We start from the raw sequence: 25,502 nt of genomic DNA on the forward strand, positions 1-25,502 counted from the left end.
GGCAAGTTACAGGTCTCGCAAATTCCTTTGAAATGCCACGTTATTGCTTTGCGTTGCATAGAGATTACGCGTTATGATGCTCGCACACAGAGACCATTCGCACCACTCCCGACACACTCGCACACGAATCCCGAACACCTCACATCAAATCGTCCGGCCCTCGGCCGCCAAATTTCACGAAGTATCGCCGTACCGACAAACCGTCCCAAATAAACGATTAAGTATTCCCAAAATGCATAGACGAAACTATTCATACGCATGTGATCATTAATTACGCTTAACATTCATCCGAAATAATGTCTGTGCCTTTGTACATTGCTCAAGAGTTGTAAGGATCGTGGTTGCTTGCGCTCTTAAGACAAACACTGATAGCTGCCACCTGCTGCTTACGGCAAAGTCCACGCTGGATGCAGATCGTTTACATTTGGTTCTTTTTGATTTCAGCCTGTTCCCCACGCGCTCCCCGAAGTTCCGTCCTGGATCCACGGAGGAAATCGATGTCTCCTCCCCACTTGTTCCTCCGTGCTCTTCCTAGCCTCTCCCAATTCCTCCTCGCCTCTCCTCAATCTTGCCAACTCCTTCCCACTCCTCCGTTCCTACCAGCTTCATCCCCGCTCCTTCCCTGCTCCCCCCCCCCGTTCCTCCCTGCTTCCTCCCCGCTCCTCACTTCCCCCCCGCTCCTCGCTTCCCCCTGCTCCTTCCTGCTTCCTGCCAGCTCCAATGCCCCCCCCCCCCCCTCCACCGCTCCCTCCCCGCTCTTCGCTTCTCCCCAGCTTTCCCCCGCTTCTCGCTTCCCCCTGCTCCTTCCTGCTTCCTGCCAGCTCCACCCCCCACCCCCACTGCTCCCCCCCTCCACCCCCCCCCCCCCCGCTCGTCCCGGGCTCCTCCGGCGTCCGTGCGGCGACGGCGGCGAGAGGCGACGGCCGCGGCGTCGTCGTCACCGCGGCCGTGGCTCACACGAGCGAGACTCCGCTGCCGTCGCGACGACGCCGCCGCCGCTGCAGCTCGGCCTCCCCGAGCGGCCGCACGGCCCCCGCGAACTCCAGGAGGTTGGCGACGACGCCGCGGTCGAAGGGGTTGAAGAAGCGGCCGTGCTCATCTTTCATGTAGTCGTAGCGCATGCCGTTGATCCGCTCGTTGGTCGTCGTGTTCGTGCCCGCCATGTACAGCTGTGGTGGGGGGGGGCGGGGGGGCGTTTGGGAGAGGGAAAATAGATATCAGAGGCAGCGTGTCGGGTAACCTCCCTTCTTCATCGCACAACGTGAAATAGAAACGAGCAGTGGATTGACAAAGTGCCGTCAGCGATTATCATTACGAACGACTTTGCGCCGTCGAGGCCGACGCGGCGCCGCACGGCTTACGCAGGCGATGGTCATGCCGCCGGAGATGGTGCCGAAGACGCAGAGGAAGAGGAGACCGGCGAAGAGGAGGAGGTCGCGGCCATACCAGGACAGCACCGACCACGCCATGTGCACGCCCAGCCAGCAGTTGAACGACATGCTCGCCAGGAAGCCCAGGAAGTGAAACCTGTTGGGGCACGCGCCGTGAGCATCAGCCTTCCCGTTTTCGGTCCTTCTCACTCCTTGCTCCCTGCCACTGGAATCGACTTCCCCTGCCCGGCATGGCAGGTGACTAAGTTGCACAATTCTTTGAGAGAACGATTGAGTTGCGCAACTCATCATGGACCTGGCTAAAGTAAAAATCTGTAAATCGCAAGCAAAGCCAACCATGAGCAGAAGAAGTGCAGGCCGCTGGCCAAGCTCATGTGGAAGTGGGCACTCCACAAATACGGTTCCCAGAGGCAGACTTGGCAGCAGCGAGCACTGGTGACCCTACCGTGCTGACGAATGACGACACTGGTCCACAGTTATCTATCGCTGCCGCCTGTCGGTCATTCACATTTGCTCAAATGTATTTGGGCGGTGACCTTAGATAAGAGGACCACAATGCAGTTCTTCAGGAAATGCTGACGGTCTATGCTGGCTTAATGCGGGGGGGCACCCTGGTTCGTACTGCCACCCCCCCACCTCCCCCGTCTCAGTCCCTTTGCCGGGTCGCGCCGCACCACATCGCGTTATACCGCGTAGCACCACGTCGCACCGAGTCGCACAGAGTCACACCAGCCCTTACCTGTTGCGGAAGCCGACCGTGTTGTACACGTAGGGGCAGTAGTGGTCGAAGTGGTCCACGCAGCGGTTGGCCACGCGGCAGTGCTTGGAGCGCAGCGGGCGCACCAGGCGGCACGTGTGGCACAGCCGGCTGAGCGCCGACGCCGCGTGCTCGCAGTCCGCGTACCGCGCCATCTGTGCAGGCGTTCCGCGCGCACGAGCGGTTGGCGATTTTGTCGGTCGACGGAAATATTGCCGAGATGAAGCGGTTTTTCGTTGATTTTTTTCTCTTTCTCATTTTAACTGTTTTTGTCGCACCGACAATAGTCGACCGCATTTGACGATGGCTACAGCTGCTCGCCAGGGGGCCGGCCAAAGCATTGGCCGACTGACGCCAACTAAAACCAACGAGCCTGACCGAGGACGCAGAGCGAGACGGCCGTTATGTACGCGTTTAATGTCCTCGAGGAAGCGGGGCTGAGCAAGACCGAACATGGCATTTACATATATATAGGTGTGTCTATGAATGTAAATGTGTTTACTTAGTTACAGACAAAGACAGTGTAAAGCAACAGCAAAGCATGAAAACAGCAACGTTTGACTTCAGCTTTAGCCTGATATCGGCGCTGTCATGCATTTCACCCTAGTTTAGTAGTCGAGACATTATCATCATCATCACGGATCGTCGTCCGAGAAAATAGTTGAATGACCTTTCACCTGCAGTCAGAACACGATGGGATGGCGACGCATTGCGGAGGCCTTAATCCAACAGTGGATTGACCACAATTGATGTTGATGATTATTTAGACGAGTGTCACTTTCAAGGGCACATTTCCATCTTGGCAGAGACCACCCTGGATTTTCACTCCCAGTTCTTTTTTTGCTGAAAGGGGAAACCACGGCTGCCCATAGAGCTTGGGTGAAGTCGATCGGGACAGAATGGATTTAAATATTCTGGTGATGCAGGACATTACACGGCCGGATTAAAATAGAAACGGCTCGAAAGTCACCAGAATCACACGTGTGGGTAAGTCACACATTGTTGATTCATTTGATACATTTATAAATATGATTAAGTCACTTGAATACTGTATGCGGGGGCGGAAATCACCCTAGATGATGCAGCATGCAAAATTCGGAATGCACTGATAATAATACTCATAATTTATCTCTATACAGCGCATTGCATCGAAAGATCGCAAAGTGCTGTCTGTACATGTCAAAATTCCAACCAGGGCACCTACTGTACAATCCATCTATTGTACAGTAGATATCTAAATGTATAAATACAAAAAAAAATGCTGACAGCTGCCATTCACCACAGCGCTTGTACCAGGCAAGGTGCGTTTTGAGGCCAAGTGAAACACACACACACACACACGCAATGCTATAGATAGCAGTGTATGTCACCCGTATTCAATACCCTACAGACTACATTCAATGCACCCTACAACCGTGCTACTAACTGCCCACCGACACGCAAATCGTGTCGTTAAGGAGACTGCACAAAGTGAAATTTGATGGCCGGCAGTGTCGGTCAATCTCCCCGACCTTGGCGTTTATCTGCTGAGCAGTGTCTCAGCTGCTAGGGGAATGATGTCAGGGCGGGGAGGGGGAGCGGGTGCAGAGGAGCGCTCAGGGAGCGAGAGAGCGTTTGGAGGCTGCACCGAGGGTAGTGGGCACTGCTCGAGGGAGGGGTCTGCGGAGGGTTTTTGAGGTCGTCCTTAAGGCGGCGGCTACATGAAACGCCGCCGCCGCCACCGCCGCAGCCGCCTCAGTGGCCACGCCATTAATCACCCCCGCTTCTCGCGTAGATGCGCACGCCGTGGTGGTAAAAAAAACACACGAAAAATAATTTAAAACGAGGAAGAAAAATCATGCGCACGCATGGATTCCATAAACGATTTCTGGCACGCGTTTGTCCTTTCGGTGCTCAATTTGCGCGTCTTTAAATTTCGGGCGACACTTTGATCAATTCGACCGGGTTTTTTTCTTTCTTTTCGGGAAAGTGCCAAAGCGCAGTGGCACGAATAATAGGAACATTGCGTTCATTTTGGTTCGTCTCTACCAGACATATCGCGACCCCTTCCATTTAGACAGACGGACGGGCGGGTGGAGAGACAGACAGACAGACAGAGCCAACGCGTTAACGGCTTTCAACCTTAGTTGAGAGCTGTTAAAAAATGGACGGGGCACTTAGTCGGAGCGGAAGATCAGAAGGGCGGCGATATCGCCGAACCGCTTGGGATGACGATTCAACGAGAGCCGATTCTGCAGCGGCGCCTCTGAGACTTGCAGGCCTCTCATCTTCGGCACCACACCTCCCCCCCTCCCCCCATTCCCTGCAGGGCGGGTTGCTTTACCGTACTTCACCACGCTGGTCAGAGTTCCTGAAGGTGGTGAGAATAACAATCGATTTTGCTGCATTGTCTTTTGCTGCCCTCAGCGTAGCCCCACAGCAACCTATATCACAGAGGTGTTTTTTTTATTACGCATAGCCTCCATCCATCCTGCAGTTTTATTGGGTACACCACGGCGAGTGGGCACACCCACCCCTTCCAATATATCTGGCAAGCATGGAAGAGAAGGTCATAATATCCCCTTTCGATGGAGGCCCTTCCCGTCAGCCGTGGCATGAGAAAACAATTGCCGGGCTGCACCTTTACCGATTTTAAAAACACATAAACGGAAGCAAAAGCTCGGTAAAAGAAAATAATTCCAGGAAATAAATATCGTACTGGTTTTACTTTGGACCACGTGACTTCACCGGAGACCCAACGATGGAAATGCCGACGGCACAATCTCCCGGCGGCCTACCGCTCGCGCACTCTCCCACGCTCGCCAGAGGAGGAGGAGCGGGGAGGGGCAGGGATCCCCCACCGTTGGGTCTCGCCCCCCCCTCTTGGGGGGACGCTTCTGCCAGCGGTGGCATGAGCGGGACATTGCAGGGCTGTACCCTGCACCTCGAGCGTGTCCACGGTCTGAGCGCCATGGGTCTCCCCAACCCAGCCGCATGACGCGACAACAACAACGAACGACGACGACGACGACGAAAACTGCCGTTCGCCACCGAGTGGCGGTGACGTCACCATGGCGCTTGTGCCAGGCTACGGCGCACGCACCTGCTTGATGGCGTGGTCGTAGTCGGGGTTGTTCTGCGGGAGGAACCCGGGGTCAGAGAGTGACGCACGCAGGAAGGAGTACCACATGACCAGGTTCCCCGCTACGAACGTCACGTTCACGGCCTTCATCTCCAGCAGCGTCAGGGGCAGCACCTGGATCGGACCGTGAGCGACAGGGGCAAAGGGGCAAAGGGGCGACGAAGTCAGGTCGGAGGTGGCACGATGGTCCAGCGGGAAGGGGTGGAGGAGAGCGGCGGGCTGGCGCTGCGGTAGCACTGGTGCCGCGCCACAAGATGGGTCTAAGTTCGAATGCCGACCCGGGTGCCCTTGTGCGTGGAGTTTGTATGTTCTCCCCCTCTACTGTGTAGGTTTTCCTATGGATTCTCCTGTTTTCCCTCCCATAGCTAAAAGCACACACAAACACAGATAATGTAAAGAGTCACACGGATCAAGGAGTCAAAACGCAACTGCAGAGCGAGGTTACCAGAGAAGCGACAGCTTGGTGGAGTGTGCGCGGCCGTGCACTCACGTGGAGGACGTACGTGGGGTAACCCCACAGCAGCAGCGTGCAGTAGAAGAACATCACGGGGGCCTTTGACTTCCCGGGAGGCCCCAGTACCAGGCTCCTGCATGTGGAGTTGGGAGGAAGTGGGGGGGGGGGGTGGAGGTAGAAGCCACGCAACAATGAACAACAATACGATCTTCGAATCGAGTTCCGGCAATGACCAAATAGTCCGACTCAAAAAGCCCAATTACGAATCGTAATTTCTGGGTCGCGAAAACCTCCGCGAAGAAAGAACCAATGGAATTGGCTCTGACGTCTTGCTCACAGCGCGTGCGTGCGACACATCTCGCGCACAGCGCGTGCGTGCGTGTGACACGTGTGTTCGAGCCCTGTCGCGGAACTCGTGGCGGAAATCTCGCGGCATCCACGGCCGTTACCTCGACGCTGCCGCCCTCATCTGCCTCCCCACGCACTCATGCAGATTCTGCTCGCTGCCCTACAAGGCCTTCAAACTTTCGTGACTGCAGGAATTTATATTCTTGGTTCTTTCGGTAAAGTCACGTAAATAGAAAACAAAAAATAAAAAATATATAATTTTAAATAAAAAAAATAATAAAAATAAAATAATAAATTGAAAATAATAAAAGCAAAAAACTCACAATAAAAAATTAAATAGAAAAAAAATGAAAATAATAATAACAAAGAATCCACAATGTAGCTGCTACATTTGGAGGCTTGCCCCCTCTTGTCTCTCCGCCTAATGAAGACCGCTTATGTTGCGATCGAAACGTCGTGGGTGTTTTGCTTTCATTATTTAAAATCTTATTTGTATTTTTTATTTTGACTTTACCGAAAGAACCAGGAATATGAATACCTACAATGCCCTTTCAAGGGTTTAGGGAGTTTGGCTTTACTGGAATGGACGACACTTTACGCTGCAAGTTGCACGTTGGTATCAGCGAGCGCCGACCTCTTGGTGGGTCCTAGAAGTTGTTTGAAATCATGAGGGGTGGGGGGGTGGAGGGAGCTTAGTGGCAATGCCCCCTGCTTCTGAAACCAACTCCTAATCATGAATGCTGCAGGTACAATCAAATCTTTGACGTCATATTTAAATGAACATTCATTTGTGATCGCTTGAGCTCGATTGATTGGTTGGCCAACAGTTGACCTCTTGACCCAGGATGGCGATTCCCGGTGCGGCACCTGAGGTCGCAGCACTGGAGCAGGCTGCGCGAGCGTGCGGTCGCCTTGGCGAGGTAGGCCACGATGTCCCCGTACTTGCGGCCCTGGGCCAGCGCAAGCGGCGTGTTCCCATTCGCGTCCATGACGTTCAGCTCCACCTCATCCTACGCGGGCGCGCACGCACGCACGCACGCGGAGATCATCAGTATCGGCGATGCATCTATCCACTGCTGGATGAAGCCTCTCACACCCCCCCCCCGCCCGTCACCCCCTCCTAGCGAGCTGCGACGTGGCTGGGAGATGGCAGTGCAACAAGGAGGGTTTCATGAATCCGTCTGTGCGGCAGACGTTTCAGAGTATCACCTCCCCCACGCCCGCCCCTGGTGAGAGCGTTGGGGCGCGTGTCTCTCGGCACCTCCGGTTGGCTTCCCGCACGAAGCCACGCGAGCTCAGTAAAATTACAGCATCGGCCAAACATTCCGATGTAGCGGGACCTCCCCGACAACAAGCCTCGAGACTCGGCAAGGCTTTCCTGGATTCACCGATACCGCTCCCTGCTCTGGTCGCGGTTGCCCACCGCCCCCACACCCCCGTGCCCCCCACGCCATGCGTGCCCCCCCCCCTCCCCCCACGGTACATACCTGCTCACAGAGCAGCTTGACGGTGAGCAGGTCCCCGCTGAGCACGGCGAGGTGAAGCGGGGTCTGTGCGGCACGCAGGGGAACAGAACAGACACTCACAAGGTCACGTCCGGCGCACGCAGCCTTAGAAAACCACTCGTTTCGTTTCACTTTTCTAGAGAGCCAGGATGGGTGTTGTTTCGCAAGGGCGTACGTGGGTGTAAATTTGCACGATTTGTAAACGAATGGATCGTTACGGACGCGATTTTGTCGCTCGTACCACGAGCGCACTACCGGAATGCCGTCAGTAAATCAGTGCATCCTTATTTATGGAACAAAATGTATTTTTGTTGTTGTTATTATGAGTTTCAGGTTTGTTCTGTTTCGCCAAGTATGAACTCAAGAAAGCAAGGATGAGTCTCGCTTGCAAGAGAACGACCCGCGTCCAGCACAATGACAAAAGCGAAAACAAATCAAAATAAAGCACGGCGATGAAGCGGAATAGAAAATCGGCGCAGAAACTGCATCACCCGCCGTATCGAAAATATTGCAAGAACATACGTCAATGTTCAATAATAAAAGAGAGTCGGCCAAAATGCCCTCCCGGAGGGGCTGTGGCCCTTCTGCCAGCAGTGGTGCACCAAACGCCAACGTCCTGACTCGCTCTGACTGGACATCTCATCGGATTCCTCGAGTCTAAATAAAGGTTCGGATTTTGACGAAAAGCGGACCAGGTCTGCCGGGGGTCCTGCCAACGCGGGGGCCCAACAGAAAGCTCCGTTCTGTTCGGAGCGCCTCCCTCGAGGTCGCCTCCATGGTCACGGCGACGACACGACACGCGCCACCGCCGCTGTCACCATCGCCGCGCCAGCTTATAAATCCTAAACGATTGGGCGCTTCGTGTTTGGGTCTGCTACCGCGCGTGTCCGAACACGCAGTGGACACGGGCAGTCCGACGAAGCCACCGCCTCTTTGTCCAACGTCCGAGCGCAGCCGACAGACTGAAGATCTCTGCTGTGACCGGTCACTACGATCCACCCACGGTCGTCCTTTCTTTTTTTCTTTATTCAGAAAATCATTTGGTGACGCTGCTGCGTCGGCGGCGGTGCACCAATCGACCGGACACACCGACCGCGTCATCTCGCCCACGCTGCGTTCCACCACCGCGCCGGCACCGCCGATTTGCACGGCTGGCTACTACGTACGGCGCGAAAGAAGTTCAACAAATATACCGACACACCGCAGATCACAACGCTTCTCTTCCCTCGTACTGCTCCACCTTTCAATTCCCTCCTTCTGATAGTTTCGTTCCCCCCCCCGCCCCCCACCCCGAGTTCTTGTAATAACTTTGACAAATCAAGGAACATTAGTTCATTAACAATTACAACTTCAACGATGCCGATTTGGAGTCGGGCGCCTTCGCTCCGCAATAGTGATAAACAACGCGGACCCACACGGCACGGGGGAGGCCGCTATATCACCATCAGCCATGGTCAATCCGCTGCTGGATGAAGGCCTTCCCACGCCACCTTCACCACCTCTCACGATCCTGCCATGTAATATTCCGCCCATAATCGGCACACGGACTATTTTAAACATTATTATAATATTATACGTATCGATTTAAAGCTTTCGTGACTGCAGGGATTCATCTTCTTGGTTCTTTCGGTAAAGTCACGTAGAAGGGAGATAATAAAATAATAAAAATAAAACATAATAAAATAATTCTCACGACGTTTCAGCGTCAGCGTCTCCCCGAAAGACCTGGTCTTCACCTGAGGACGGCTGCTTGCGTTGTGGCCGAAACGTCGTGAGAATTATTTTATTATGTTTTATTTTTATTATTATCTCCCTTCTACGTGACTTTACCGAAAGAACCAAGAAGATTATACGTATCATTTAATAAAAATCAATCGTAACAACTTTAATTTCTGTATTGCTTTTAAACTTTACAATCGCTTCCCGAACCGAGCAATTCCTCCCCTTTCCTTCCGGAGACTCAACCTGCTGCAAGGGAAGGACCGTCTCAGAGTATCGGAACCCTCAAGGAGTGTGGGCGCAGGACTCGATAGGAACACGTAGGCCGGGCTCGTACAAATATTTTACTTGCGTCTGTTTGTGTTCGTAGAGCTGGGCATTCAACATTTTTTCATGGATTTGTCGCTGAGGAAGCATTGCTGACATTCCTTGGCAATGTAAACACAAATGCTGCCTCACAAACCAAAAGAAGTGACTTGCTGAGATTTGCCCATAGAGAGTTATCCTCATGCAGTTCATCTCATAATTTTTTATTTTGTGATCATTAAAAAAATGGGATAGTTGACCATACTTCACCACGCCAGTCAGTGCGTGTTTGGTGAAGAGCGGCAAGCCACCTCGCCCCCAAACGAGCAAATTTCATCGCTCCGTCTCCACAGCGAACGTGCGCTCTCTGCCGTGTCCCACCCCCTTGGCTGCCGTTCCATCGTTAGTCTCGTCCATAGGCCATCGTCCTCCCTCCACTAGCCATGGCGTGTCCAGCACGAGCCCGCTTTACAACTTGGTCATAACTCAACACCACCCGTGTCCGCCCATCCAGTGCTCGCTGAGCTGGATTGACTTCCGGATGCCAAGCGATACACATTGTAAGGTCGCACTCGTGGCACACACACAAAGTTCTTGCCGCAACTGAACCACGATACCTTGCCGATCTCGTCAAGTCGCATAAGCCACCATCACGCGAACTCTGCTCATCCTCACAGCGGCGACTTGTGACTGGCCATCGAACACTGACGGCGGTCACCGCATCGCGCGGCGCTTTCAGATGCGCTTCTGCGGCCGTCTGGAACGCTCTTCCTTCCAATATTAGGAAGCCACTGGAACTGTGCACTTTTATAATAATAGATTGAAAACGCATTTCTTTAGAACTGCTTGTGTTCAGTTTGTTGTCCTTTCTCCGCACCTCCGATTAGCGCGGTTGGCGATGTACGGCGCCAAAGAAGAAGTTCGTACAACACGACGTCTCAGATTTGCATCTGCTCCCTGAAACGTGTGCTCCGCCTCTTCCCGTCTCCGAGTGTAACACAATCACATGACTACGCAATTACCGTGCACGTTACCCGGGCGACCAAATCAGACAGGTCATCTTAACATCGCCGTGGCCCGAGTCTCGCCACATCCTCAATACCTGCCAGGACAACATTCTCTCCCCTCCGCCCCCACACCGCCTGGCCAATCCTTTCCAGTTGCACACACAAAGACAAACACAGCGAGCACCTTACGTTGTGAGACAGACCGCCGAGGCAAGTGCTGTTAGCGAGCACCTATTATGACTGGCACAGTGCCCAAGAATCTGCTGTGGCCAGAACCTCGTGCACCAGACGAGGAGTATGTTTTTTTTTTTACCAGATATTGATTTTAGGCAGAGTTGACCTACAAGTGGCCCAAACCAAATAAAGTTTATAATTGCTACCAGTGGAGTGAATCAAGAGCAGGTATGGAATCCGGGTGCCTAGGATCATAGCGTAATGTGCTCAGACCTACGCCACTGCTCCATACATAAAAGAACGACTCCCCATTCAGCCAGAGAGAGTGAGTTGGGGTTGGTGCTGTCACCGAGCACCTATTAGTGCCCGCATATAGCACACGTGGGAGTCATGTGGCAAACAGAAAAGAAAGCCAGCTTTGTCTTCATCGTGACTGATAATAACACATTGCACCAAACGCTCATTTAAGGCCAAGTCAACCTGCCCAGGGCAGGCTCAGATAGAATTCGCCACGAAAGTTAGACCATGACTGGGGTATCGAATCTAGGTCGCCGGGTTTGCAGCGCAGCGCTTGGAGACACCACTGAACAACCGCCCTCAATACAAACACACACGTGTGCGTTCACCCACACTCCACAATGCTTGGAACGGCCACACAGTCAACCAACACAAAGGTCATGTCCCCCAGCACTGTGCCGCCGTTAACTGTACGTGTATTTGCAATTCAACTCCCTTGGCGTGCATTTGTGATCACTTTCTACTTTCAGCCTCTTGCAGTTCACAATGCGCGCACAAAATATCCCCCGAATAGCCTTTGCAGGCTGTTGGGGCAAGTGCCGTTAGCGAGCACCTACGAAGTCCGGCAAGGCACACGAGGGGGTGGGTGGCCAGATCCACGCCCGACCGCCTTTGTCTCCCCAGTGGCGATGTTTACACACCAATACACCAGGTACTCATTTGAGGCCGAGTCGACCTAGAGGAAGCGCAGGACCGGTTCAGATAATCGTCACCGGTGTTGGCCGTGAGCGGGAATCGAACCCGGGTCGCCAGGTTTGTAGCGCAGCACGCCAACCGCTGCACTACCGCTCCCCGCAGCGATCGTACACACGCGCGCAAGCTACATACAAGTGCACACACGCACGCACGCACCCACGGGATTTCCCAAGCGCGCGTGAAACGGGGCGGCTGTCGCGGCTCTCCCGCACCCACCTGTTGGAACTTGTCCGTCTGCCGGGGGTTGAAGCCCGAGTAGGTGAGCAGGCGGGTGAGCTCGCAGTGCCCTGCCGAAGAGAAGAGCGTCACACACGGCGACGCTCGGCTCACGCTACCCGCCAAACGCCCGCGCCGGTTTCTTATTTTTTGTTGCCGTTTTTGCCACAAACTCTCTCGGCGTCGAGCCGCAAGGGCGCCGGCCCGGTTTTACAATATCTCGACGTGTGCTCGTCATCGTGGGCCGAAGGCCATCGACATTTTTTGAAATCTGAAATTGCGTTGTTTTTGAGAAAACGATTTTTGCACCTCCGATTGGCACGGGTTGGCTATGTATGGTGCGAAAGAAGTTCAACATACATACACATAATTAATTAATTATTAAGAAAAATTACAGTAATGCCCCTTTGCATTCACATGTACAGCGCTTTTTGTTAATCCAATGCTGTATGAAGGCTTCTCCCCATGCCTTGTTGGTCTTGGGGGTTGACCATACTTCACCACGCTGGTCAGTGCGGGGTGGCGAAGGCAAGGTGCAATAGGTACAGTAACAACGATAGATTTTCCTGACCAGGCCTCTGCTGCCCACCGCATGGCCCCGCAGAAGAAGCCTATAACACCTGTTATGCATGGCGACCACCCACACAAAGTCTATCCGGGCTCAACCCAGCTTAGCTTCCCGCGAGCTGGCGAGATCTGGGGAGTTCCCGGCAATTTGGTCACAAACATAAGCGTGCTTCGAAAAACATCGCGCACACGGATGGATCATCGCAACTCTTTCCAACAAGACCCCCCCTCCCCCCCCCCTTCGCCATCTGACACGGCCAGACAAATTAATCTGGCACCAGTACAGGAGATGAAACAGCGGCACGGTGATCCATCCGTGAACCCCATGTTGAGCGTGAGCGTCCTCCCCACTTTCACGTTCGGTCGGGATTTGCTCCGGATCTACAGGCGGTCCCCGTCGACAGTACAAACAGTAAAAAAACATCGCTTGCTGATGTGTTTATGTTTCCTTTTAAAATCGGTCATATTTAACGGTGTTTATTCGTTCAAGATCCACACAAACACTCGAGAATAACAAAAGCTCTACGCCAAGTCACGTCGGAATCCGGACCGACTCCGTTCAAATGCGTTCAGTGTCGGAAGTTGCGTCGTGAATTAAAGTTTCTGCGTTGCAAATTGATCCATGATGACATTATATAATTGTCATGAATGTTGATCATCGTAATTTAGACTTTTGTAAACCAGAGACCGCCTGTATTTTGGTAAACAAGCATAATATTAATTAACCCTTTCCCGTTCCGATGACGTGCATGTACATTATCAGAACGGCAATGAAAGAGAAACAAAAAAATGTAATATCTTTATCGGTACGTCCTCATGTTGGAAGACATACTGAGGGCTCCCACAAGACCATGCGGGAGGGGCGCGTGTGGCACAGTTTGGCACCAGCTATCATCATGTCGCTACTACGGTTCCCCTGCGATGTGGAAGTATTTGCCCGTCATTTCGGCACTATTTTTGCCGCCGTTCCATTCACGATTATTACATCGGTGCAAACCATTCGGACAAAACACGACGGCGATGACGACAACAACCTTTGAACGCCGCCCAGTGCAGCGCATTGTCTCCCTCCGTGTCGCAGGCCTGCAGCGCCGCGCCGCGCCCCAGCAGGTAGCCGGCGAGCGCCGTCTGCCCGAACTGCGCCGCCACCACGAGCGGCGTGCACCCGCGCTGGTCCGGCTCGTCGATCGGCACGCCGGCCACCAGCAGCGCCTCCATGGCCGCCACGTGCCCGTTGGTGGCCGCCCAGTGGATGGGCCGCGAGCCCGGCTCGGCGTCGCTCGGCGCGTTCACCGCGAGGGTCGCGCCCGTGCCGCCGCCGCCACCGCCGCCTGCCGCACTCGGCAAAGTACCGCAGCACGGTGACGTGGCCCCCCAGGGCGGCCCAGTGAGCGGCCGTGTGGCCCGCCGCATCGCGCCGAGAGAGGCTCGCGATGCCCTCCGACTCCACGATCTCCTGGCACAGAGGCAGGTTCCTGGTCACGCAAAAACAAAGATCGCACCCACCCCCCCAGGGGGAGAAGGATTTAAGAAACCTGCACCGTTGTTTCATCTGGTGTGCCAAGAGAGATCGATTCAAACTGGCGACCTCGTCCAGTGCGCAAACTATGGCACCATCGATCGCACACTGCACTGCATGCGAATTCCGATGCACCGCACCCGTCAGCCGCGGGGAAAAAACACTACACCATGGGAACTTTAGGGGGCGGCTTCATGAAGACGGTTGGCCGAGCCAACGGTCCGCGACACACGGCGCAAGAAACTGCGTATCGTGTTCCAAGCGCACGGACGGAGTTCGCGTGTGCGCCATGGCTCGATGCGATATCGAGCGGTCCATCGATTCTATGAGCAACTTCCAGTCTGAGAGACCGTTCACTGCCACGGCGATGACCCCTCCCCGACCCAACTTTCTTCTGTGCCACGACCTCCTGCATCGTAACTGCCACTCTGCAATCCACGTGGGATTATTATTAATCATGGTTTGTTTAAATGGCATTGACTGCAAGTACATTAGAGTAAAATTCATATGTATGGATCAATGTTTTGCGGAATATTTTCCCGTGGCCCTCAAACCCCCAGGGAAATATTTTCCAGAGCTCAGCTCTGGACAGCTCCGGGTGAAATGAAGCCGTGGCCATATGCGAATGTACTTTAAATGCATATGCAATTATCGCATACAGTCCACACAATGCACGATGGTTTATTATTATAAATAAACTCATGTCCTTAAGCCAGCCTGGGGCCCGTTGAGATTATTTCTTCACAAGTGTGACCTGGGTAACCATAGTGATGCCATGACAGTATTCCATTTTTATAATTTTCTTTCCGTCCGATTTAAAACAACTAAATGTGGGGTGGAGCGGTGGCGCAGCGGTTAGCACACTGCACTATGAACCTGGAAACACGAGTCCATTTCCTGGCCACGATCAAACATCAGTGATCCGACATCCAAATCGGACCTGGGCCTCACCAGAATCAGTCCAGGGCCACTAACCCTCACTGACCAGCGGGGTAAAGTTTGGTCAATGAACCCTCGTGAGCAATATGGCATGGAGAGGCCATGACCGATGAATGGATATAAATGTGTAAACAAATGTCTTGATGGTTTCCTGATGTCGACAAATAAGTCAAAGTGTGTCTGCTTCAACAACCACGCAGTCGTGCTCATCTCCTTTGGTGGCCTTAATCTCCGTTAAAGTCTCTGCAGTTTATAAATTCTAGTAAGAATTTTTCTCAACCTTGTGTTATTATTTTCGTTGTCAAAATGTGAGCTTCGAGAGGTTGGCCAGATGCAAACGACCATGGGTGGGGCTTTGAAGTGGTAGAATAAAAATAGTTTCGTTTTATTTGTATATTTTTTGGCAATTTGTTTGCCTTTCCTCTACTTTGCATCCCTATCGTGTTTTTGTATCGTTTGTTGCTGTAACATTCTGACCCGCACCTACTGGACATCTGTACAAATAAATATTCCAATTCTGAGTCTGACATCAGAGGGCGTTCCGGGCATCCCGCCTATTATTACAGCGGGCGGGCGGGCGGGCGAGAGGGTGCACCGTTGATAAATCACTGCGCAACTCGGCAGCCGGCTACGGGAATCGAGTGTCCGGTCGGCGATCGCGATGCACTTGCTCGCATCGACGCCACCACGTTCCGTGTGGGGGGGGGGGGGGGGGGGGGGGGTTGGGAGGTTTGGCTTACGCAGCAACGCCAAGGCTCCTCCGCTTGACTTTCAAGAAAAAGCGATGACTCTGGTGGTCGTTCTCTCCCACACAGACCCAGCCGTGTTGAAAGCGGACCAGGCCGGTGTCCGAGTCGCTCATCTATTCTATTCGCGCGCCCAACGCCTTTGCTTTTTTTGCGGCGCTTTTATTTTTTTGCATAAACTTGAGACTCACAAAAAAAAGCCTTGCAGGGAGGAGACAGAGGCGGGGGGGGATTAGTATGGGTGCTAGCCTCGGTCCGTGTCCCATCGTGCGACCTGGGTCTGGCTTTACTTGCCTGTGGTACAGGTGGGTCAAGGTGCATTCCTGCCATCACTGCTGGCGGAAGGGCCAATCTCAGCACTGGCTCACTAGTATTGATAGCCCAGATGCTCCGCTGCCCAACAGAGAAAACGAGCGTTGGGCGACTTCGACCTTAAGACTGACAACTTCACAAAACTGCTGACCACACACCGCCTTGAAAGAGCTGACCACACACCATCTTGATAACGGAGGTATCAGCAAAAGTTGGTAAAGGCGCAGCCCTGCAATTAATTGTTCACGTCACTGCTGCTGGAAGGGCCTCCACTGGAGCACCTAACCAGACGTCTTACAAGAGGCAGGGGTACCCACACTTTACCCCGCCACACACATCACCATTTTTTTCTGCTTGGGGGGGGAATCGAACCTAGGCGCAACTTGCTGCGAGGCGCAAGTGTTATCACTGTGCCAGCCTGCCGCCTCGTTGCTGGACCACGAGGAGATGGCGATGGATTGGGGGAGGCCTTCATCGTCGTCATCGGCGACGATGACGACGACGACAACGATGATGACAGCGCATGGTATTACTGCCGTGTCGCTCGTAAATCTGCAGTCACATCCGCCGCCGCCGTCAAATCCCTACTGGCAGACAAGGCAGAGATTTGCGTTAATTGCACGTGTGCCGATTATACAGTGTGCAGCATCACGGAGTCACAATTACAGGAGACAAACATGCCCCGTACAGCCTCAGACTTGCCGGGGCAAGTCCTGTTAATCGTGTAGCACCTACGAAGGCCGGCATGGCACACGAGGGGGCGGGTGGCCAGCACCACGCCGGGCCGCATTCGTCTCCCCCCAGTGCTGACGATTTTACACACTGTACCGGGTACTCAATTAAGGCTGAGTCGACCTAGGGGAGGCCCAGGACCGGATCAGATATTTGTCACCGATGTTGGTCGCGAACGGGAATCGAACTTGGATCGCTGGGTTCATAGCGCAGTGCGCTAACCGCTGTGCGATGTACTCAAAGACAAAAGCACAATGTATTTACACACACACACGCATGGTGTGTTTGCGCCAGTAGGCTAGAACTGTCCGAGCCAACTAATTAATCTCAATTCAAAGCGCCCGTTCGCTCCTGGTACAAGGTACAGACAATTGTCAATCCGCTGCCAAGCCATCGCAGTCTCTCATTTGTCCTGGGATGCAACAATCTGCGTAGCTCCCCACGCGAGCCTATTTCATCGCTCCGTCACCGCGGCGGGCGCCCACGTCGCCTCTCGGGCCTGTTGCCTTGTTTGGCTGCCGCTCCATCGATAGGGTCAACCACAGTCCATCACGCTTCAAGAGGTGACGTGTCCTGCCCGTGCCCACTTAACTCGTCGCAAGTCGACTTGCGTTTTGTTCCTCCGATCCGCGCGTGCCTCTTCCCGTCTCGCCGTGTAATTCCAAGCGTTTGTCTCTTGGCGTGTTACACAATTACATATAACAAGAATAATTGTCAGCCCTCGCATCAACAGCAACTGCTGGATGATCGTGTCGATTGTTTACCCAGGAAAGGCCCATTGAGTCTCAGGGCTCTTGGTCAGGAGGGTGCTGCTTCATTGGACTGTTTAGCCAATGCCATAACTTTAAAGATATACAAACTAAGTATCCCTTGTTGTGGAGCATTATGGGTAAAATCTAATACATGCAGAAACTCTGTTCCGTCACTCGACATATAAAGCAGTTTTTAATTCTTCAGCCTATTGCCTTATTGGCTTTGCCGACCAATAGTCAACAGCGACGTTAGTGTAAGTGAACAAACTCTGGGCTGGTTTCAACCTTCTGGGTCTCATCAGCAGAGTCAGAGTTCAGTTTGTTTCGCATTGTCCCCATCTGTCAGTACGGCCATCGGCAATCTACGAGCTGTCAGCTTGCCGGGGGCTGTGCCCCCTTTAGGATTGCCACCTGTCCAGCATTTCCCTGGATCGTCCTCTTGTTGAGGCAGCTGTCCTCGGAAATCTATCAGGACGTTAAAAGCCTCATTTGTTTTTTTTTCACCATTTGCATAATAACACGCGACCCGTGACGATGCATTTACATGTCGTTCTCCGCTCTTCTGGTATTGTGAGATATTCTGCTAGATTGGAAACTCCTTTCTTTTAGAACTGCTTTTTTGCGTTTAGTTTGACGTCCTTCGCCCGTACCTCCGATTGGCACGGTTGTCTACGTACGGTGCGAAAGAAGTTCAACATACATACACACGCAAATGTTTTTGTTCGTAGCCACAGGAGGTGGCAACCGTAGCCGTATTCCCCCCCCCGGCCCCCATCACCAGTCTCGGCTCGGTTCATGCGCGAACAAGCAGAGCCGTGCGCGTCCGTCGGAGAAAGAACGGCAACTAGCGTTCAAACACGCGTGGGTGTGCGCCCGCGTGTCTGTGGCGATTACCGCGTCGGTGCCATTGTCAGCGCCAACTACCCGGCCACGCGTCACTCGCGGTGCTTTGTGCTCGAATGAAGCTCGTGGCAGCAATTGTGAACGTTGGTTTACGGCCGTTCGTCAATCCACTGCTGAACGAAGGCCTCTTCGCGCCCCGGCATTGAACAAAAAAAAAATCCCAGGCGCTTTCCTCACCCGAGTCATGTTGTTCCAGACATAATCGTGGAATTTCACTGCAGTTTCTGGTGTTTTTGTCGTTCAGGTTTATTGGTACCGATGCTTTGTTATACTCCTATGGTTTCGTACTTAAACTCGTGATTTGACCCCGAGACACCCTTGCAAAACAAGGCCGTGTTTTAGGTTGATCTTAAAGGGTTGGTTTCATATCACCTTGCGAAATGCAAGTGTCCTTTACTTTGCATTGCAAGGTGTAAAAGGTGTGTAGCATTGGCTCACTTTCCCCTACATTAACAGGCGGCACTCGCCACCACTCACCCAGGCGAGTCGGTGGTGGGCATTTGTTCCACTGCCTAGGGCAGGGGTGGGGAACGTCCGGCCCGCGGGCCGTATAAGGCCCGAAAATCATTTGGTATGGTCCTGCCGGGCTCGAAATTCAATAAATCTAGGAGCAAACCTGGAAAAGCAGTTGCGAGTAGCAACATCATCAATACCAGCTAACATCACACGCCTCGCCAAAGAGAAGCAATTCCAGCCATCACATTAGGGGCGAGTTAATTAGATGTTTGACCAAATATAACAGGCTAATTTTTAAGTTGATAATTTTGTATGGCCCGCGAATGATGCTATAAATATCCAAATGGCCCTTGGCAGAAAAAAGGTTCCCCGCCCCTGGCCTAGGGTCTCGCGGTTGGGGCTGTGCACCCCTCCGATGCGTTTTGTGGTTATACTGCGCGTTGTCCCAAGTTTTCACTCCGCGTGCCTGGAGCTTCCTCACGATCCGAATCCAGTTCCAGGTTGGGGTTGTTTTTGTTCCCTTCCAGTTCCTCAACGAGCTCCCAGCACGCGGAGCGAAACGTAGGGACGTGATGCAAGAGAGCTAGAGAGAGTTTGCCGTTGGCGATCTGGGCAACCACGATCAAATATTAACATTGCACAGTTTAGAACCGCGAACGTGTGCCAATAAAATAAAGACCGTTCATGTCAACACAATAAAAGGCTTTATTAATCGTTGCCCTTGGCGGTCGTGTGTGCGTAATAAGCCGAAGGGCAAACAATGAGTGTGCAGGATAATTACACAACGGATGCGAGTGGTTAGTATTGATTGCGAGGGCACCGACAGCATGGAGATGCTTGGATAGCTGCGAATAGACCGACACGCACCGTAACAACAACGTAACGTGCAACGCAGCACAATGAAAGCGTATTTATAGTCGAGTCTAAACGATGTGACCACTTAAACAAATATAAAAACTAAACTATTTTTTTGTAATTTACCAGGTAAGGCCCACTGAGAACTATATAGCTCTTTTTTTCAGAAGCGACCTGGACACAAATGATAGCTCAAAGAGGTGGCTTATGTGGAAATTTCGAGTAGCCAAATACTCTCTAAAACGCACGTTTCTTCCTTATCGAGAGACTGTACGGAAACAGCGGCCATGTTTGTTTTATAGGACAGTCCATAGGCAGAGGAGAACAGGAAGACCTTGAACCTGGACTTGCAAACGAGGGGCAGGAAATTGACAGTAGCGGCGCTGAGTTTCAGGATCAAAATTATGAAATAAAGAAGTGAATGAGAGCGGTGTTGAAGTGATTTTCAATTTTTTTATGTGATTCTGAAAAGCGATGTACCATTGCACCCGAACAGGAAAGTTTTCAACCAGTGCCCATCGCAAGCTATGACATGGATCGGAAACGTTTTGACACCGACAAAGAGAATGGAAGGTGAAGCTGAAATGTGTGCAGTGAAGCAAGGAGAGATGCATGATGAGAATTACACTGGGAGACAAAAAGAGGAACACATGGATCAGAGAACAGATAAGTGATTAGTGATAATTTAAATGTATAATGCGCAATGCATGAAAAGCAGGAAACGAAAACAGAACCAGGGCAACCGACCAAACTAAAGAGGGAAGGCCAGTATAAGGAGATGGGTTTTCAAAGCACACTTGAATATATCTACCGACTCCGATTGCCCTGATTTCAAGTGGCAAGGCGTTCCATAGTTTGGGTGCCATGCTAACAAAAGCCCCGATCATCAAAAAGAGAGCAACCTTGACCTGGGAGTGCTGACCAATTGGGAAATCAGAAGATCTTAAGGACCTTGATGGAATATAATGTATTAGTTCCTGCAAGTAATGTGGAGCGACCCCTTTTAAAGCCTTATCGGTTAATAGCAGTATCTTAAAATCCACTTGAGGAAAAACATGTATGATACACAGTGGACCCTCAGACATCTCATAACTGCAATCATACGGTCAGGAAACTCAACTAAACTATGGGATGGAGTAGTGGTTTGTCCCCAATGGCGTGAACCCAGTGAGCAGAGTTCAATTTCCAGCCATGGCCAACGTCAGTGGCGAGTGATATCGGAGCCGGTCCTGGACCCCTTCTCACCTTCCCCCGCCACTATTCACCAATGCACACTGACCAGCATGGTGAAGTATGGTCAAACAACCGCAATGACCAACGTGGCATAGGGAGGGCCTTCGTCAAGCAGTGGAATGGCAGAGGGCTGTAGATTAGTGTTTATTTATTTATTGTACTTAAATTCAAACTTGACAGGACTAACATGCGCAATCCACACCACACAGGTCATGAATGCACGATTAATAATTCACGCCCTTTGTCTCAATTGACCCTAACCTGGCTAAGTATGGGTATGACTGAAGTAATGAACGAATTAATTTGGTCATGCCGCACGTTTGGGTTGCCGCCTTGCACCCCGTTGGGGCATGCGCTGCTAGCGAGCACCTATTAGCACACCACCACTAGACATGAAATTAGCTCGCGTGCACAAGCTGGATGGATGTTACATCGCAGGATCGTGCGATTCGGCTACGGCTTAGGGAAAGGCTTCATTTAGCAGCGGATTAACCATGGCTGATGGTGCTGATGGGTTTTGGTGGGTTACGTTTATATAGACTAGCCCTGTATTGTCAGGCCCAGGCTCGGCTGCAGTGTTCAGCACAGTACGAGTTAAATTCCCGGTCAAGTGTCTGGTGACAGGAGCGCAGGTGTAAGATTACAGCTTTTGAAAAGTGGCCCTCACTTGTACATTCAAAGGCCCAGTGGCTGTGACAGACCTGAATTCGAGGCCGTGGGCACAGCTTTTGAGCGTGTAGGCAGTGCAACTGCACCAGGGGCCCGCAGCCCAGGCGACGGGGAGGGAGGTGAACTGGAGAATTCACTGCTGGATGACCCTTCCAAACGTCAGACTGGCAAGAATGCACCTGCTATCACGTATCCGGACCTTCCTTCATCCATCGCCCCGGTGCCACACTGCCATGAGCTCCCTGTACCCACTCCTCCGGAGAGAGAGCAGCAGTCTTTAGAAGAGAGCAGCAAGTCAGAGAGCGAGGAAGACGTTGTAGATCCAGATGACAATTTCAGAGGTGGAGCTAGGGAGAGAAACCAATACTACCCCAACCAAAAAGACCTCAACGACTTGATCATAGATAGTGGTCTCACTAAGACAAATGCCGAGCTTTTGACGTCTAGGCTCAAGCAGTGGAACTTGTTGATTGAAAGTGTGCAGGTCGCAGATCAGAGGAAGCGTCACCAACCTTTTTGCAGCTTCTTCACCTGTCAAGATGGGTTCTGCTTCTGCCACAATGTGATCAGTCTGTTCGAGGCAATCGGAATCGCCTGTAACCAGAATGAGTGTCGCCGCCTCTTCATTGACAGCTCATCCAGGAGCCTCAAAGCCGAGCTGCTCCATAATGGTAACAAGTACCCGTCTCTTCCCCTGGCTCACTCGGTGCACCTCAAAGAGGATTACAACAGCATCAAGACCTTGCTGGACGCCTTGATGTATGAGTACGCTTGGAAGGGTCATCGGAGACTTCAAAATGGTGGCATTCCGGATGGGTCTCCAAGGCGGTTTTACAAAGATTTCCTGATATTTTTGCCTTTGGGACAGCAGGGACACCAAGGCGCACTACAACAGGCGGGACTGGCCACAGCGGACCGAGTTCTCTGTGGGGAGGAACAACGTCAAGTGGGAGCTACTGGTGGACCCCCGGAAGGTGCTGATGCCACCACTGCACATCAAATTGGGCCTTATAAAACAATTTGTTAGAGCTGTAGATAAGGAGTCGGAAGCCTTCAAGTACCTTCAAGACTTCTTCCCTGAGCTCTCCGAGGCAAAGGACAAAGCCGGTGTCTTCGTCGGACTACAGATAAAGAAGATCCTGGAGTGCAACTAATTCCCCAAGAAGCTCACTAGTAAGGAGATAGCGGCTTGGAATAGCTTTGTCGCAGTGGTTCGTGGCTTCCTGGGCAATCACAAGGTCGAAAACTATGTGGAGCTGGTTGAGACTCTGGTGAAGAACTACGACACAATGGGCTGTAGGATGTCCCTCAAAGTCCATATCCTTGATGCTCATCTTGATAAATTCAAGGAGAACATGGGAGAGTACTCGTAGGAGCAAGGTGAGCGCTTCCACCAGGATATACTGGACTTTGAACGCCGCTACCAAGGACAGTAAAACGAGCACATGATGGGAGACGACATTTGGGGGCCGATTCGTGAAAGTGATTTACAGTATAATCGTAAATCTCGAAAAACTACTCACTTCTAAATCTTTTGTAGTCATTTTTTTATTACTTTAGTTTAAAAACATGATCATTTTGATTCATATGTTTGTTTTTTCTCACTTTGTCAACAAAAAGACACAAGGTACATTTAAAAATATCACTGTCCTGGTCACAAAAGCAAAGTTTGTGGGGAATAACAGCCATTTTCTATACTTTTCAGGCATAAGCAATTACGAAATAACACTTTTACTATCCAGGAACACAAAAAAGTGTTACATCGTTTTATACGACGCGCCCGGAAAGTAAGACGCACCCAAAATGTCTTCCTCGTGCCAATGAAGTCTCGACAAATCTGGTCTTCGCAACACACAAGAGTATATATATACAAAGACCCCTCTTATAGCTTCAACAGACTGTTGCCGCAAGTGCTGTTAGCGAGCAGCACCTATGAAGACCGGCACGGCACAATAGGGAGTGGATGCCAACCAACACCACGCCCGGCCGCCTTTGTCTCCCCAGTGGCGATCCTTAACGCACCGCACCAGGTACTCATTCAAGTCCGATTTGACCTTAGGAGGAGGGCCCAGAACCGGTTCAAATAATCATCACCGGTGTTGTGCCGTGAGCGGGAATCGAACCCGGGTCGCCGGGTTCGTAGCGCAGCGTCGCGCTAACCACTACACCACCGCTCCCGACCACCCCAATTACACACACACACACACCGGATTATAAGACGCACTCCCAAAATGTTACTTTCAAATACAGGGGGATCTGGGAGGGTTTGGGGAGGATGAATAAATGAAAATCGTCTAAAGTGGAGACTACCCCACCCCACCACCCACAAAATATTTTTTCAAAACGAATCCTTACCCTGCCTTGGCCGCGCTGAAGATGTTCTTGCGAAAGACGGCGTGTGGATGATGCCCTCCCACACACTCCGAGTCTCCGCAGCCAGGACTCACCACCACCACGCCGTCGCCGGCGTTGGCCGCACCTGGCCGCTCTGTGAGCGGCGGGCGAGGAGACGGACTCATGATGCTCGGCTCCACACTCCCCGCGTAGCTCAAGGAACCCTTTGGGTAGCTGCTGCCGAAGCTTTGCCGAGCAACTTCTCTCTTGGATTTATAATACCCGTGACGACCTCCCCCTCCTACTCCTACTACGACTCCCGCACTGGGGTTCTGTGCTCACACCTGCGCTCACCTGTGCTCACACCCGCGCTCACCTGCGCTCACACCCGCGCTCACCTGCGCTCACACCCGCGCTCACCTGCGCTCACACCCGCGCTCACCTGCGCTCACACACGCTCACCTGTGCTCACACCTGCGCTCACCTGCGCTCACACACGCTCACCTGTGCTCACACCTGCGCTCACCTGTGCTCACACCCGCGCTCACCTGCGCTCACACCCGCGCTCACCTGTGCTCACACACGCTCACCTGTGCTCACACCTGCGCTCACCTGTACCCGGACAAGCTCACCACATTGTGTGTGCTGCCTATGTATCAAACGCGTATCGTTATCGCTCACTTTTTTGACCCAAAGTTGCGCACCTAAGCTGCCCCCCTACCCACCCCTCCGAGTGTCACATTCGCGTTAAGGCTCCACGTGTCACACTTGCACAAAATGTGCTCTTGCCGGGGCCCGTGACGCCGACTCGGGGTCGTATCCACCACCAAGCAACCAACACAACCACTACCACCAACACCAAACACTTCCCTACTGAGCTCGTGTCTCGTCCCATTTGCCGTTCGAGGTGGGGTCGGTGGGTTGGGTTGGGGGGGGGTAGTTGTGGAGGAAGTCTCTTTAATTGTTTATTTATTTCTTACGCCACACATTTGTAGTGTTGGGGGGGTGATGTGAGATGCGCTTCCTTCTCCACGTGGAAGCCACGTGGCGGCGCTGTGGAGAACCCGACAACAACAACAGGCCGCAACGGCAACAGCCGCTCGTGGTCTGGAACATCGTGATATTTAAATGCACGTCCTCCCACTACCCTTCGACACGCCCGCGTCCAATTGCTTCCGAAATTAATGGACAATTAAATCATTGACTCACTGCGGGGGGCTGGGGGGAGTAATTATACAGCCCCCCCCCTCGCTCCACCAGATGAGGTCACGTGGGGCCATCGCGGCCTCCCCTCCCCCCACACCGCACCCCACGGCGGGTGGGGCCAAACCATTTGTCACCGACTCCGTAGGGGGGGGTGGTGGTGAGTACGTGAATCGCTCTTCAGTCATCATCGCGTAACGTGCTCTCAGTAAGCTTACGATACCAGTTTATCAAGCGCTTACGCGTTGCTTTGAGCCGATGTTTAAACGATAGTGTTGTTTCGTTGACCAA

At 52.5% G+C, this 25,502-nt stretch overlaps 1 protein-coding gene across 1 annotated transcript; it reads right to left on the reverse strand.

Annotated features, from left to right (window-relative positions):
- Nucleotides 1–871: 871 nt before the first annotated feature.
- On the reverse strand, nt 872–24,907 carry LOC133342961 (uncharacterized). The gene is given in 11 exon segments (XM_061552364.1): nt 872–1,169; nt 1,362–1,527; nt 2,131–2,303; nt 5,231–5,383; nt 5,760–5,856; nt 6,939–7,081; nt 7,559–7,621; nt 11,992–12,062; nt 13,593–13,884; nt 13,886–14,033; nt 24,030–24,907. Coding segments are annotated over 11 exon segments (1,686 nt in total). The 5' UTR covers nt 24,194–24,907; the 3' UTR covers nt 872–953.
- Between the last annotated feature and the right edge of the window lie 595 nt (nt 24,908–25,502).

Source organism: Lethenteron reissneri, chromosome 16 (assembly GCF_015708825.2).
Source record: "Lethenteron reissneri isolate LAM-NWPU_2019-01 chromosome 16, ASM1570882v1, whole genome shotgun sequence".
NCBI lineage: Eukaryota > Metazoa > Chordata > Hyperoartia > Petromyzontiformes > Petromyzontidae > Lethenteron > Lethenteron reissneri.